General features: G+C 45.0%; 1 protein-coding gene across 1 annotated transcript; it reads left to right on the top strand.

The window, feature by feature from the left end:
* The first annotated feature begins 3 nt into the window (after nucleotides 1–3).
* On the top strand, nucleotides 4–14,339 carry skic2 (SKI2 subunit of superkiller complex). The gene is made up of 29 exons (XM_076753898.1): nucleotides 4–253; nucleotides 647–765; nucleotides 1,246–1,367; nucleotides 1,600–1,717; nucleotides 2,176–2,290; nucleotides 2,396–2,470; nucleotides 2,568–2,621; nucleotides 2,708–2,871; nucleotides 3,344–3,499; nucleotides 3,715–3,860; nucleotides 5,088–5,234; nucleotides 5,324–5,408; nucleotides 5,509–5,615; nucleotides 5,742–5,888; nucleotides 6,000–6,096; nucleotides 6,181–6,393; nucleotides 6,769–6,879; nucleotides 6,966–7,077; nucleotides 7,226–7,344; nucleotides 7,952–8,083; nucleotides 8,245–8,382; nucleotides 8,475–8,579; nucleotides 9,281–9,416; nucleotides 9,533–9,659; nucleotides 10,358–10,568; nucleotides 11,485–11,595; nucleotides 12,363–12,581; nucleotides 13,152–13,292; nucleotides 13,896–14,339. The coding sequence occupies exons 1-29, from the start codon at nucleotides 241–243 to the stop codon at nucleotides 14,094–14,096; spliced, it is 3,741 nt and encodes a 1,246-aa protein (XP_076610013.1). The 5' UTR covers nucleotides 4–240; the 3' UTR covers nucleotides 14,097–14,339.
* Nucleotides 14,340–14,389: the final 50 nt, after the last annotated feature.

The following is a 14,389-nucleotide window of genomic DNA, read 5'->3' as shown; positions in this document are numbered from 1 at the left end:
ACTGTTAGCAAAAACAGTTAGCAAAGCACACAAAACGGTATCCGTCCGGAATTTAACAGCTGGTTGTATATTGCAGAAAGCTTTGTGAAAACTGATAACACGTTTACAGTTTCGTTTTTAGTTATTTATTTATTTGCAGCTAGACTCGATTAGTAGCCACTTCCGCTTTGGCAACTTCCGAGGCGACAGCAGTAACTACTAGTTAGTGGCAACTTTCAGCTTCCTCTTGCTGGTGGGGACATGGACAGAATAAGTAAGTTGGGGCTTATTAAATGTCATATCATGTTATAAATGTGTAATTTAAACGCGTTTCGTCCTGCTAACATGCCTCGCGTTTTTTAGCTTGTGTGATGATGTGGCTAACAGTGTAAGTTAGCCAGCTTGCTGTCAATCAGTTCTCCACTCTGCAGCCTCATGAGTCACAGCTTTAATGTTGATCTAATTATCCAGTAGCTTTAAAATGTCTATTCACTCTTTCTTGAACACATACAGATAATTATAGAGTTATCTTCGCATTAGCGTTCATATAGGGCGCATCTTCCTGGCTGCACCGTGCGTGCATGTGGACAAACAGTTGGACTTTTTGTTTTTCTTTAGTCCATTCATTCTCTTTGTGTCCATCGTTGTCTCTCCTTCATCTCTGCAGATGTGCCCCCCGCGGGCCCCATGGACCTGCCGCTGTCCCTGCTGGAGATGGGATGCTCTGGCAGGTTTGAGCTCATCACACATCCCCTCCCTGGCCAGCCTTTACCCCCACAGAGCACGGTCAGTATCGCGCAGGATGACTGTGTACATTTACCCCTGTACTGCACTTAAGTATACTTTAGATGCACATACTTATGCTGCTTAGCACTGCTGTATACTTATACTCTCAACTACATGTCATGTTTTTACTACATTTATCTGACAGCTGTAGTTACTCTTCCCAAACATATAATAAGCTCATAAAATCATTTTTATATATATTCAACTATCCAACATTATGCGACGTTGCTAATATTGCGGTGTTGCGATGTTGAAATGCTGATTACACATTAAAACATCTGTATTAATGATCCAATAGTATAACAGCATTCACAGAGGACTTTTTTCAGCTTAACAAGTACTTTTAATGCTTTGATAATACTTCTGTATGTTTACTTACATAAGTTTTTTTCAGTGCTGGACTCTTACTTGTAATGATTTATCTTTCACCTTGTTGCATTGTTTTATTTAGATGATCTGATCTTATCTTTCCCTCCTCAGCTCCCCCATGGGCTTCCACCCACCAGCCTGAGCCTGGAGACAGAAGTGGAGAAACAGTTTTTACAGGACCCTTCCTGGCTTCCTATACACGACACAGACTTTGCCTTCCAGAAGTTTCTCAAGTATGTGTTCCCGTAAACAATCCTATTATTGCCAGTTGAATAATAAACAGTATTTTGAGATTATGTTCAAACAACAGTAACGGTGACCAATCCTGAGCAGATAAAGTTAAGAATTTCATCAAATTATGAGAATTACTTTAAATCAGACATTTTGCATGACTTTTTAACGTGTTACAGAGGATTATTTTTATATCAGAAGAAGCTGAAACCGTTGTGTTGTCGTCTTCACCAGAGTGACTCAGAGAGCTGTTAATGTCAACTCTCTCCTCAACTGCACTCCGTCTGCACTTCACTCTGGTCTCTCTGTGGTCAGAGATCCAACCACAGGGATGCTGCTGGACTTCACGGAGGTAGCACACAAACAGCAACATTTCTGATGATTGATTAATCATTTTAGTCATTTTTGAAGTAAATAATTACAGAAGTTTTCTCGTTCCAGCTTCTCAAATGTGAATGTTTGCTTTTCTTAAAAATGAATTCCAGTATGTAAACTTCCTTTTTTAATCAAAATTCTTTATTGGTCCCTGAGGGGAAATTGGTTAAATTGGGAAGTTGTAATGGGAATTTGTAACTATTTCCTGATATTTTCTAGACCAAGCCATTAATTGATTAATCAAGAAGCAGATGGATCGCCAATGAAAACGATCATTCATTGCGGTCCCTTTAATTTCCGTAACACTGTTACGGAAATTAAAGGGTCTCTTACTGAGAAGAAGATGTTTTGGTAGCACCTGTTGTGTCACATTAAACAAACTAAAGATTAATTCAGATACTTTTGGGTCTGTCTTTGTCTTTACTTCACCTTCAGGTGTTACTGGAGAACACTGGCCTGTCTGCAAAGAACTCGCTTTCCTTTCAACGCCAACCTGGACCTCCTTCAGAGAGCCTTCGAGGAAGCAACACCAACTACCCTTTCCTCCCAGGTGAGCTGTGTTTGAGTCAAAGATTTTGTCCTCCATAACTTACACAGTCTTCCTTTAGGTCAGATGTTTGCAAGTGATAAATGTATCTGAAATATTTGTCCACAGGAGGAATGGAGGAGCTCAGTCTGGACCAAATCAAGAAGAAGTCAGAGCTGGAGGAGGACGTAGACTTTGAGAAAGGTGATTGTTAAATTTTGACTTGCAGTGTAAAATAATGGTGAGATTCTGCTGTTATTTCAACTCTTTGTGGTTTAACTTCTCATTTTTTTCCTCATAGAGTTACTCAGAGTCCCACCTGGACTCAAAGCCGGGATGGACTTCACTGACAGCGGTGAGACATCATACTTTCAATTCAAGACATCCAGCAGGAGTCAAATCATATGTTTTTAAATAATTATCTCTTTTTGTATCCTGAAGATGCCAAGATGGCAAAGGCAGAGGTCAACCTCATGTCCCTCCTGTCCACGCTGGATGACATCACTGAGTGGCAACCTGAGGAAGAGGAGAAAGAGGGAGGCAAAGGAAGTGAAGAAGCTCCCAAGCTCCCCAGAACAAACAGCCTTGAAGACCTGGGCATCAAGGTACTGCAGTTTGTTTGCTTGGTTTTGTTGTCACTGTAGAAATGGGGGAAATTTTTTGTGTATTTTTTACTTAAAGAGACAACAAGGAGTTTTTAACTGCTTATAAAACAGGCTCAATATAATATTGGTTCCTCTAGCAAGATCAGGATATTTTCAACACCAGGAGTTGGAAACACTACCACTTTTGTCCACAGGGGCCGCCAATATCAACACAACATCAAAGTTCCTTGTAATTGCTTTAAAATAATCTAATTTATCAGGATGTGTCCACTTGATGTTGATTCTTGGATGTTTGCGTGATCAGATTCACTGCAGGCTCCTTAACTTTGCAAACCGACATCAGTCACAATGTAATGCAGTCCTTCCTTTTCCAAACTGCAGTAATACTTTAATAGATACAACCCAAACTCCAACTGTGCCTCTGGCTAAACATTAACTGCACTGAAATCTGGTTCTCCTCCTCTTTCCTCAGGATGCTGTGTCATCCTCGTCTCCCCCAGAGAAAGGAAAAGACGAGAAAACAAAGACAAAAGAGAACCCAGAAGAAAATAAGAAATGGGCCATCCCTGTCAACGTAACTTCGCCCTGTGATGATTTCTATAAACGCATCCCCAACCCAGCTTTCAAGGTGGGTAATCTGGTAATCATCCAGTTATCCACAAATATGATACAGTGTCTGTGCCTTTGCATATATGCAGTCTTCAAAATGTCACACTCCCCTCCCTTATTTATTTGCTGCCTCTGTGTTTCTCTGGATGATGAATCATCTCATGAAAATCACGTTGCTCATTGGCTGAGCATCCTGTGATAACTGATCTGTGTCTCTGCCCTCCTCTGCTCCAGTGGCCGTTTGATCTGGATGTTTTCCAGAAACAGGCTGTGCTGCGGCTGGAGGCTCACGACTCCGTGTTTGTCGCCGCACACACGTCAGCTGGCAAAACAGTGGTGGCCGAATACGCCATCGCACTCTCCCAGAAACACATGACAAGGTGCGTAATTGTTGGTACAAATCAATTTCTTCGGCCCTCGCTATGTGTCCAGGTGCAGCAGGCTAAAATGTGCTTCCAGTAAAGGTTGAAGACAGCAGGTTGTCTTTTGAGGTTTTAACTGGAGGCAACTGTGATAAAACACAACTAATTCAGTGAGAACCTAAGATGAGATGACATAGTCAAGGAAGGTGATGTAAAAATCCATTAATACGGTACAATACAGTTTTTTGAATCAGGGTTGGACATCAGCACTTATGACAAAAGCCCACAGATAAAACTACAAAAGGACAGTTAGAGATAAAAGATGTCTGTCAGTATTTGCTTGCTCACAGATGTCAGAGGAATGTGTGAACTGCTGCGGCACTCTGCCAGCAGGCTTACTATCGCAACAGGATGTTCAGCTGAAAGTCGGTCAATAAAATTAAAGTCTGTGTAGACTTTTTGCGTGGGTTTAGCATCAGGCAATCCCGGTTAAAATTAGCTTCTTTATATTTGTATGTATCTGCTGCAGTGTTGGGGGGTGCTGCAGCACCTGTAACCACGCCCCCACAGTGATGTCACAGTGTACTGACACACCCTTGAGGACATGTCTGCATCACTGCAGCGCAGTGAGTTTATTGATTTTCAGGGGGTGTTGTGCTGCTCTTTAAGATCACCTTGATTTAGTTAAAGGACTGAAGTGAATGTGTGTCCACGGAGCTTATGAGGATATTTGGTTATCTCAGTGTAAGTGTGAGTGTAAGTGTTTTGCTGTTGTTGAGTCATTTTTAAGGGTGAGGGCAAAGCATTTTTTGGCACAATTCAGTTTGTTTTGAAAGGGATTTAAAAAACTTTGGTGATTTTCTGAAGTCACAGAGGAGCAGGCAATCATCCAACATGTCAAAAACCACATAAGTGGATTAGAGATACGATGTGAGGCCCGTGTGCTCGCACCTGCAGGGGAAGTGCGCTTCAACGCTCGAGACATCTTCAACTTATGCAACAGCTTTTCTTTCAAGGTCTGATGAAGGCACGAACGACCTCAGCTCATTAAAATCATGTCTGTGCTGCGTGTCCATCACCCTGAAGTGCCTCAGATGTCTCCTCATGTCATTTTCTACATAGATATACATGAGGAATGTAGCCTGTTGTAGCCATCAGTATCAACATTTCTTCCTCTTCTGTGTTCATTTTCTGCATGTGCATATCATACTCTGACTCTCTCTCTCTAATCTGGTGTTTGGACAGGACCATCTACACCTCTCCTATCAAAGCTTTGTCCAATCAGAAGTTCAGAGACTTTAAGAACACCTTTGGAGATGTTGGACTCCTGACAGGCGACGTCCAGATCAGTCCTGAATCCTCATGTCTCATCATGACCACAGAGATCCTCAGGTACTCGGCCTGTTTGTGGTGAATATTAAATTCATGTTTTTGATGAAAAAGAAACAGCTTTCAGATGTCTCGCTCTTGCGCTCTTTCAGGTCTATGCTCTACAACGGGTCAGAGGTCATCAGAGACTTGGAGTGGGTGATCTTTGACGAGGTCCACTACATCAACGACGCTGAGGTCCGGAGCCGCTTTCTGTGTCTTTCGTTCGGCTAATTGACTGTTGGAAGTCGAGATTAACGGCTTCCCTCTCCTCTGCCATCCCTTTGTTTTTCCTCAGAGAGGGGTTGTGTGGGAGGAGGTTTTGATTATGCTTCCCGATCACGTCAGTATCATTCTGCTTAGCGCCACGGTGCCAAACGCTCTGGAGTTCAGCGAGTGGATCGGGTAGGTGCGCCACATCGGCTGAATATTAGAGAGCCTCTTGTGGTAGCGTTTGACAAAATAGCTTTTAATATTAATTGCCTTTTTAGTATCTTTTCCCTCTCTCCCCCATCAATTTTTTATTCGTAGCCGTATAAAGAAGAGGCACATTTACGTGATCAGCACAATGAAGAGACCTGTGCCTTTGGAGCATCATCTGTACACTGGAAACAGCACCAAGACTCAGAAAGAGATGTTCCTGCTGGTGGATGCTGCCGGAAACTTCCTCACTAAAGGGTACAGCTTTTGTCTCCTCAGTAGCAGCCTGGTGCTTCTGCACATGGTTGTTATTTTAGTCACAGAGAAAGATATTGAAGTGGTTTCTCATAAAGGAAGTTTGTTGTTCAGGTACTATGCAGCTGTTGATGCCAAGAAGGAGCGCACCAGCAAGCACGCCCAGTCATTTGGCACCAAACATACTCCTCACAACACCACAGCTAGTCAGGTGATTCCCTCGCTTTCCCCTCTGTCACCTCACCGCCTTTGTGGCTTTGCTCTAACAGCGTCCTTATGCTTCATGTTGCTCCAGGACCGAGCGGTGTGGCTCACTCTGCTGCACTACCTGTCCCAGCGGCAGCAGACGCCGGTGGTTGCGTTCACCTTCTCTCGGACGCGCTGCGACGAGAACGCCCGCTCGCTGGACTCCATGGACATGACCACCTCCGTAGAGAAGGCCGAGATCCACTCGTTCTTCCAGAAGAGCCTGAGCCGCCTCCGAGGAGGAGACCGACAGCTTCCTCAGGTAAAGAACGGTCAGCTCAGCCTGTAGGGTTTTATTAGAGAAAGACAACCCGAGGTACTATGTACTGATCACAAAGTCTTTACCAACCTGGAACTGGGTGTGCCAGCAGAGTGCAAACTGTGGTTTAAAACTGCACTAATCAATACTTTGTAGTATAAATGGATTAAATGACTGTGTGTAATGTGAAAGGTGTCGCTCATAGTAACAAACCTGGACAGAATTATCACCTGGCTCTGCACTTCCCCTCAGCTCTATGTGGCATTTTAGTCTTCTTCAGCTTATGATTTCGGTTTTCAAACCTGCACCTTTAACTGTTTTGGTTCACTCTCACATTTTTTATCATTTATTTTATCATCTTAAAAATGCCACGTTTAGATCTTGCTCATGAGGGACCTGCTGAAGAGGGGAATAGCAGTCCATCATAGCGGGATCCTACCAATCCTGAAGGAGGTCACTGAGATGCTCTTCTCTCGAGGTCTCGTGAAGGTGAGTCAGAGGAGAGAAGATATCAAATACCAGCAGTGCCGCAGATGGTTTAAACAAAACTCCTGCATCTTCCCTTCACCCCACAGGTGCTGTTCGCCACTGAGACTTTTGCCATGGGAGTGAACATGCCTGCCAGGACCGTGGTGTTCGACAGCATCAGGAAACACGACGGGACCGGCTTCAGAAACCTGCTCCCAGGTTCGGCGCTCTCCGTCTCTTCTCCACGTTTCTTCCTTTTCATCTGAGGCGGCATTTATTATGCTCTTTCATCTCCGACGGTGAACTGCAGTTGAAGAAAACAGCAGTATTTTGAGATCTCTTTTGTGTTTTTGAACGGTACCCTCAGGTGAGTACATTCAGATGGCGGGCAGAGCAGGCAGGAGAGGCCTGGACGCCACCGGCACCGTCATCATTCTGTGTAAAGCCGGAGTTCACGAGATGGCAGACCTGCACGTCATGATGCTGGTGAGGCCCTCCGTGTTTCAGTGCCTGCCACATGGGTTTACATATATTTCATTTAGCGTGGCGCTAAATCTGCTTCCGCAGGTTTCTGGTCAACATTGCAAAATCTGTATAATCTCTTAAAGCAGAGCTCAGCCTCCTGTTTGTTTTGGCCGTGCTTCAAGGAAGGTGTTGCTGGGTTATTCATTTAACATTTAATTACACAGTTGAGTGGGTTATTTTAATTTGCTTTCCCTCTGTGCCAGTTTGGAGAGGACTGTTTGGATTTCAATGTTCTCTTCAACTTTATCTCTGGCAGGATCTTTATCCTCCCGACTAAACGTACAAACTGTGCGGATGTGTAGGTTAGGTTTTCTGCTGCGCTCTCATTTTAAAGGAATGTTTGCATTGCATTAAATATAAAGGGATATTTGTTTAGCCTTTGATTATGCACACATTACACATCAGCAAGAAAATTAGGTGAAAAATAAATTAAGTCTGGTTGATATTCAATTTATTTTTCTTTTTGTGGGTAAATCCCAGAAAATGACCAAAATCTATACAGCAAAGTCTAAGCATTTAGTTTTGCACTGGCTTTCCTCTTAACGATCCTCCTCTCGGTCTGGCTCAGGGCAAACCGACCATCCTCCAGTCCCAGTTCAGACTCACCTACACTATGATCCTCAACCTGCTGCGAGTCGAAGCCCTCCGTGTGACCGACATGATGAGGAGGAGCTTTTCTGAGAACCACAGGGACACTCAGGTAACGTAGACCAGCAGGTTTGTTATCGTAGAACACAGAAACAGCGCATACAGCTTTTTTCACATTCCTCTGTAATGTCCTCAGTCTTCTCTCTCACATCCTCCCTCAGTCAAATGTGTCATAAAATTTCCTCTCCTCTTCTTCTCTTCCTCCTGCTGTAGGCCCACGAGAAGAGGATCAGCCAGCTGAGGCAGACGTTGTCCTCTCTGCCTCCTCTGGACACAGAGGGCCAGCTGTCCGACCTGTTGCCTTACTACCACACCATTACGGAGCTGCGAACCACCACCGAGGCCCTCCAGGTAGAAAACGCACACACACACAGACGGAGCGAAGATCAAACTCATCCTGCTTTGATCCTGCAGCATTTCCTCCCTGCTGTCTGTGGTTTCAGCGCGCTATCCTGGAGTCTGTCAACGGGCTGAAAGCTCTGTCTGTGGGCCGAGTGGTGGTGGTGAACAACAAACAGCATCTCAACGCCCTGGGAGTCATCCTACAGGTAGTGTGTTTGTGTGTGTGTTTGAAGTGTAGCAGCAGATGAAGACATGAAGACTCAGCAGACCTGTCTTAACAGCTGTCTAAAATCTTGCATATTGAAAACATGTTGCAGGGCAGCCTGCTGTGCTAAACCTGAAATTATGTTTACTAATTTTATAGGGACACTCAAAGGTAACATTCAGCTTGTGTAAAATACACTTTAGCACTGATGCTCTGCATTAAGCGTGTGTATCTGTTATTACTTTATATATTTTGGAATAATCTTTATTCAACTCACTGACATTAGAAGCATCTTTTACAAGGGAAACCGGGCTTACAGTGGCTGCATGAAGCGCTCCAGACGAAACACTACAAAATCAATAAAACAATACTTAAGGGTGCAATATGTACTAACTGGCAACCTGTTGAAGGTCAAACCAAACAAATAAGGGCAGCGCATCACCAGAGTAACCTCTAGCTGCTGCTCATTATACTCCTTTCTGTTGTCATTGGCTGTAGCTATTAGCCGCTGTTAGCTCAGTTAGCAGGCAGCTAACCCTGCAGAACGCGGCCGGATCAGGACCCAACGCAGCCTCAGAGAGCGAAATCGGACAAACACGTGGAGCAAACACGCAAACTCCACACAGAAAGGCCAGGTTGGGTTCGAGCCCAGGGGCTTTGAGGCGACAGCACTTGTTCCTACCTGTCTTCTCTCCACTGCAGGTGTCCAATGACTCAGTGAATCGCACCTTCACATCTCTCATCATCTGTGAGAAGGGCAACGAGGAAGGGGAGGGAAAAGGCAACAGCAGCGACACTTTCCCTCACCTCTACAACACAGCTCTCTTCATACCCGAAGGTTGGTTGACGGACTGATGCTGACACACACTCACATACTTTTTCTCATTATTTGTACACATTCACTAAAACCACCCGCACACATTTACATTTCGCTGATTTCTGTGTTTACATCAGGCCCTTGCAGCCACACGGTGCAGAAGTTGAAGCTTCAGGACATCTCGGCCATCACACTGAAAACCCTCAAAGTGATTCCAGACAGGATCATCGACAACTACAACAAGAGGCAACAGCCGCGATTCAGGTGTGTGTGTGTCAGCTTGGATGATGGTTATGGAGCAGGTCCTAATTGTTGCCTCTCTATTAAACCTGTAAAAGCTGGACCTCGCAGTGTGTTATGTGTTCTCAGGACCCCATTATTTTGTCCCAAAAAACAAATTTCTCATTTGTGGTTCTGTTGCTTTGCTGCATATTTGAGAAGCTAAATTAAAGGTGTCCTGTGGGGTTTTTGACCACTGGTGGCGCTGTGGATCCTGTGTTAATAGTGGATGGATCGCAAGTGGGTGAAATAATACATCATTAGGGGGAAAATATCAATAACATTTTCTAAAGTTTGTGTATGATTTTAGCTTCATTTTTCATCTCCCCATGAAGAGAGACCCCGGTCTCATTCACACACGAGGCACAGCAGCGTATCTTCATTGATTATTTAAGTTGCTGGAGTAAAGCAGCCGTCATCCAGATAAATCCTGCGCTCCATCAGAGCTGTCTAACAACATTTATGTCAGAAGCTGAAAGTTTAATTCTGTGTCCTCTGGAGAGCGTCCTCTGTCCTGTCAAAATTAGAACCACAGTTTTTAGCCTGGCTGCTTAAATGTCCCCCGATAGTTGCTGCAGTGACATTACTTTGGATTACTGAAAGCAGCCTCTCTGATCATTACACAAAAAATCTCCCTCGCTCTCCTCTTTTCCTTCGTCTCCTTCCCCCCTCTGGCCCTTCAGGCACGACCCTCCCGGCCAAGCCATCTCCACAGCGACCCAGGAGCTCCTGCGGTTGGCCGAGGCCAGCCCCGGCGGCATACCGAACCTGGACCCCGTGAACGACCTCCAGCTGAAGAGCGTGGACGTGGTGGAGGACTCCATGAGGCTGCGCGTGCTGCAAGACAGCCTGAGAGAGTTCAACTGCATCCACTCGCCCACATTCGCAGAGCAGGTGTGTGTGTGTCTGTGTGTGTGTTGCTGGTTGATGTGTTTAATCACTGAGGCAGTCCTTGAACAGAGCGCTCTCCTTAAGTTCTTTGTGGGAGTTATTTATATTTCTGAGATGATGCAGATGGATGATGAGGCAAGTGTTTTATTTGACTGTTTGTTAATAAAGACATCAAATTCTTTTGTGCAGCAATTGCATATTTATGCAGCTAATTAGCATCGTACCCTTACATAAGACACTTACTTTGCAATTGGCCCCCTTTGATGCCTCCTCTCATTTCTTTCTTTTCATTCCAGCATCAGCTTCCTTTTATCCCTCCATCATTCCTCCTCGAGTTTCACAATAATAGCATCAAACTCCGCCACAAGATTTCTGCTTTTGTGTTGTGTATCCTGTCTTCCTGGCAGCCTTGGAGGAGATAAGATGCGCAAATCGGAGCCGGCTGTTTCTATAATTACCCGTATGGGCTCATAGCCGCAGCTCATCGCTGTCTCACAGGCGCAGCGTGTCATTCAAGCCGTCTCACGCACGCAAACGCTGTCACTGCTTTGCAAGATAACAAGATCTTACTTGCATTATCAATGTAGATCCACGCTTCCTTGTGTCTTTATGCGGCGTTGTCGGTGTTATAAAGCAGTGGTTAATGCAGTATGCTCTGCAATGCAAGCTGTTAATGTACAGTAATTGGCCTCAGTGGGTTTATGTAACAGATTCAGAAAGACAATCCTCTGTGCTGTCAGTGAGAGTACAACAGGCAGCGTTCTCCTCTCTGTCACAATGCTGTGTGTTTTTGTTTTTTTTGTGAAACTGAAATCAGGTCAAGTGCTGCAGTTCTGCTGTTGTATACTCAAGTAACCACAGGGTGTGTGTGTGTGTGTGTGTGTGTGTGTGTGTGTGTGTGTGTGTGTGTGTGTTTCAGTTTGCTCGGGTTAAGGAGAGGATGAGTGTGCAGGAGGAGCTGGACAGGCTGCTGTTCCTGGTGTCGGACCAGTCCCTGTCTCTGCTGCCTGAGTACCACCAGAGGATCAAGGTTTGGATCCGACGTTTGACTCGCTGTCCTGACCCGTTTCTGTCAGGGCGAGTTTATTTTTCAGAATAAGGTCACTTCAGTCCTGCAGAGTTAGATTCATTTATTTGAAGTGAAATCTCTGACCTGAGTCATATTTCTGAGATGGCTAATTCTCATTTTAGTTCTGTTTTAGAGGATTCACATTTACATTTCGGCCTGTAGCAAATCCTCACATTTGAGAAGCTGGAACTTGTGAATTTTTTGCATTTTTGCTTGACAAATGACTTAATCGTCGTCAATGAATTTAAACATTTCAGAACGAGCTGCTGGAGATTAAAGAAGTTAACATGTTCATTTAATATGTTTGCAAACTAAACTTAAGAGTGTAAAGCTATGCTAGCAACAATGCTAACATTTAGCAGGTATAATGTTTGCCATCATAATATAGCATGTTAGCATACTTATTAGCACAAAGTACAGTTGAGGATGATGGGGATGTCATTAGTTTTGCAGGTATTTGATCAAAGTATTGGGCAAATTTGACCTGATGATGGCGCTACATGAAGAGTGAATTCATCTCTGAAATTATTACAGTTCACTCCAAAAGGGACATGAATGTGTTTAAAAAGCATTTGTTGAATATTATTTGGATTATATGGTATTTCAGTCTAGAGCTGGTGGGCCAACCCTCACCAGAGCCTGCTAGCATGGCTAAGAGCTAATTTAACAATTTCTAGGATTATAAGAATTTTAGGGACTAAAGCTGAGTCACCGCCGGTCTGCCTCAGGTGCTCCAGTCCCTCCAGTACATCGACGCCGGCGGCGCGGTGCAGCTGAAAGGCCGCGTGGCTTGTCAGATCAGCAGCCACGAGCTGCTGCTGACCGAGCTGCTGTTCGAGAACGTCCTGAGCCCGCTGGCGCCCGAGGAGAGCGCCGCCCTGCTGTCCTGCTTGGTCTTCACGCAGAACACGCAGGTGGAGCCGCACATTACCAACACACTGCAGGAGGTGAGGAGGAAGTTTCTTTTTTTTGTTGAGCAGGTTTATTCTGGCTTGCATCTCATGAAAAGCTCCGATATTAAAGCGACAGTGGGCGTGCGTGTGCTGACATACTGTACAGACTTTGCCTCCTCCGTGGGTGACTCACGCACACTCACTCACATTATATTACATTGTTCTTGTGCAGATCTGATGCGTAACATCCTCGCCCTGCAGAAAGGACAACAAGGGCACTTCACCTGACTCCCCCCAGTCTCTCACTCACTCATTAATTCACTCTCATGGTTCTTTCTGTCAAATACTGCTCTTTATGTCCGTGTGTGCTCTGATCTGCCCCCGATACACCAAAGTGCTTTATGAGCGCCTGAATTAGTGATGACCTGAGCTCTGTAGACCTGCGACAGGAGAGCAGACAAGCCAGGCTACGGTCCGTGAAACAGATTTCTTGGACGTAAATGACAAGGCCTCAGTGTTAACACCAAGAGGCCAAAGAGGGATGCATTTAAGGGCTGCTTGTAAAACTAAAATCTCTGCTTTTCACGCTTAACTTACTCTTTCCCCTCTGCTCATACACATCAGGGCATCAATCGGGTGCTGTCAGTGGCCCAGCGTATCGGAGAGCTGCAGAGGGATTGTGGGATACCACAGACAGCTGAGGAGTTCGTTGGCCAGTTCAAGTTTGGCCTGACGGAAGTGGTGTACTGCTGGGCCCGAGGCATGGTGAGGTTTAACTCTCATACTGTTGATTTTGAGCCCCGGATTAACATGCAGTCTGTATCCAAATGAGAAAAAATCATGTTAAAGGGGAACTCTATTATCTGTACTATATTTGACCTTGAGGTTTGGCATTACGATCCTTACATTAAGCAAGTTTTTCCCTTGTGAAGAAAAGGCAAACCACATTGTACTGAAGACAAAATTTTAACTCATTTTTCAATGCCACAGATTCCCTTAAATCACTCAGAGTTGCCACTCATGGATGAATACAGCATGAAGCCCATTGTTTTGAGTAGCAGATGCATCTTTTGTCTTTTTCCCTTTTCTGTGAATCCTCTCGAGACCTGTCAGGTTTATCTGGAGCCACAGGATGTCTGTGCATCTCTGCACTTGGTCACACAGCAGTCAGTTGTCATTTATCGTACCGTCTGAGATCTCACAGCTTGTGTAGAATCTAATTATGAATTTAATGTTATCTTAAATGGTTTCATTACTGTGTTTGTGTTTCTCTCTGGTTGTGTGCTACTGTGCTGCTTCATCCACCTCCTCACCATGTCACATCTCGCCCTGTCCCTCCTCTGTCTCGCTCCTGCCGTCCCATCGCAGCCGTTTGCAGAGATCGCCCAGCTGACGGACGTCCAGGAGGGCACGGTGGTGCGCTGCATCCAGCGCCTGGACGAGGTGCTGAAGGAGGTGCGGCAGGCCGCCCGCATCGTGGGAGACTCCGTGCTGGGGAGCAAGATGGAGAAGGCCTCGCTGGCCATCCGCAGGGACATTGTCTTCACCGCCTCCCTCTACACCCACTGAGAGGTGGAGGGCGAACGATGCCTGCAGCCAAGTGTTTTCTTTGTGTGAAAGGTGTGAGAAAGATGGAGATGTATGGGGGAGGTGAAGAGACGCTGTATGTGCCTACAAAACATGTTGCTGTTTACATGAAAATTCCTGATCAGGAAGATGGGAATTATTTTAACCAACAGACCAAACTGAGCAGGAGTGAGCATGAAATCTGTAATTTATTGTACAGTAATAAAAATCTGTATCCCAGAAACATGATGCAGTGTCCTTTTTTTTCTCTGATGTTTGCAGAAATTCAAATTTTC

This window comes from Chaetodon auriga, chromosome 17 (genome assembly GCF_051107435.1).
Source record: "Chaetodon auriga isolate fChaAug3 chromosome 17, fChaAug3.hap1, whole genome shotgun sequence".
Lineage (NCBI taxonomy): Eukaryota > Metazoa > Chordata > Actinopteri > Chaetodontiformes > Chaetodontidae > Chaetodon > Chaetodon auriga.
Note: the sequence above shows the minus strand (reverse complement) of the source record. Positions and strands in the feature narration are given on the sequence as shown.

What these genes read in the sequence shown, in the direction of transcription:
- skic2 (XM_076753898.1), top strand. An exon ending in GGAAACTTCCTCACTAAAGG is followed by an intron (nt 5,889 to 5,999) that starts GTACAGCTTTTG and finishes TTTGTTGTTCAG; the next exon opens with GTACTATGCAGCTGTTGATG. An exon ending in AGAACCACAGGGACACTCAG is followed by an intron (nt 8,084 to 8,244) that starts GTAACGTAGACC and finishes CTCCTGCTGTAG; the next exon opens with GCCCACGAGAAGAGGATCAG.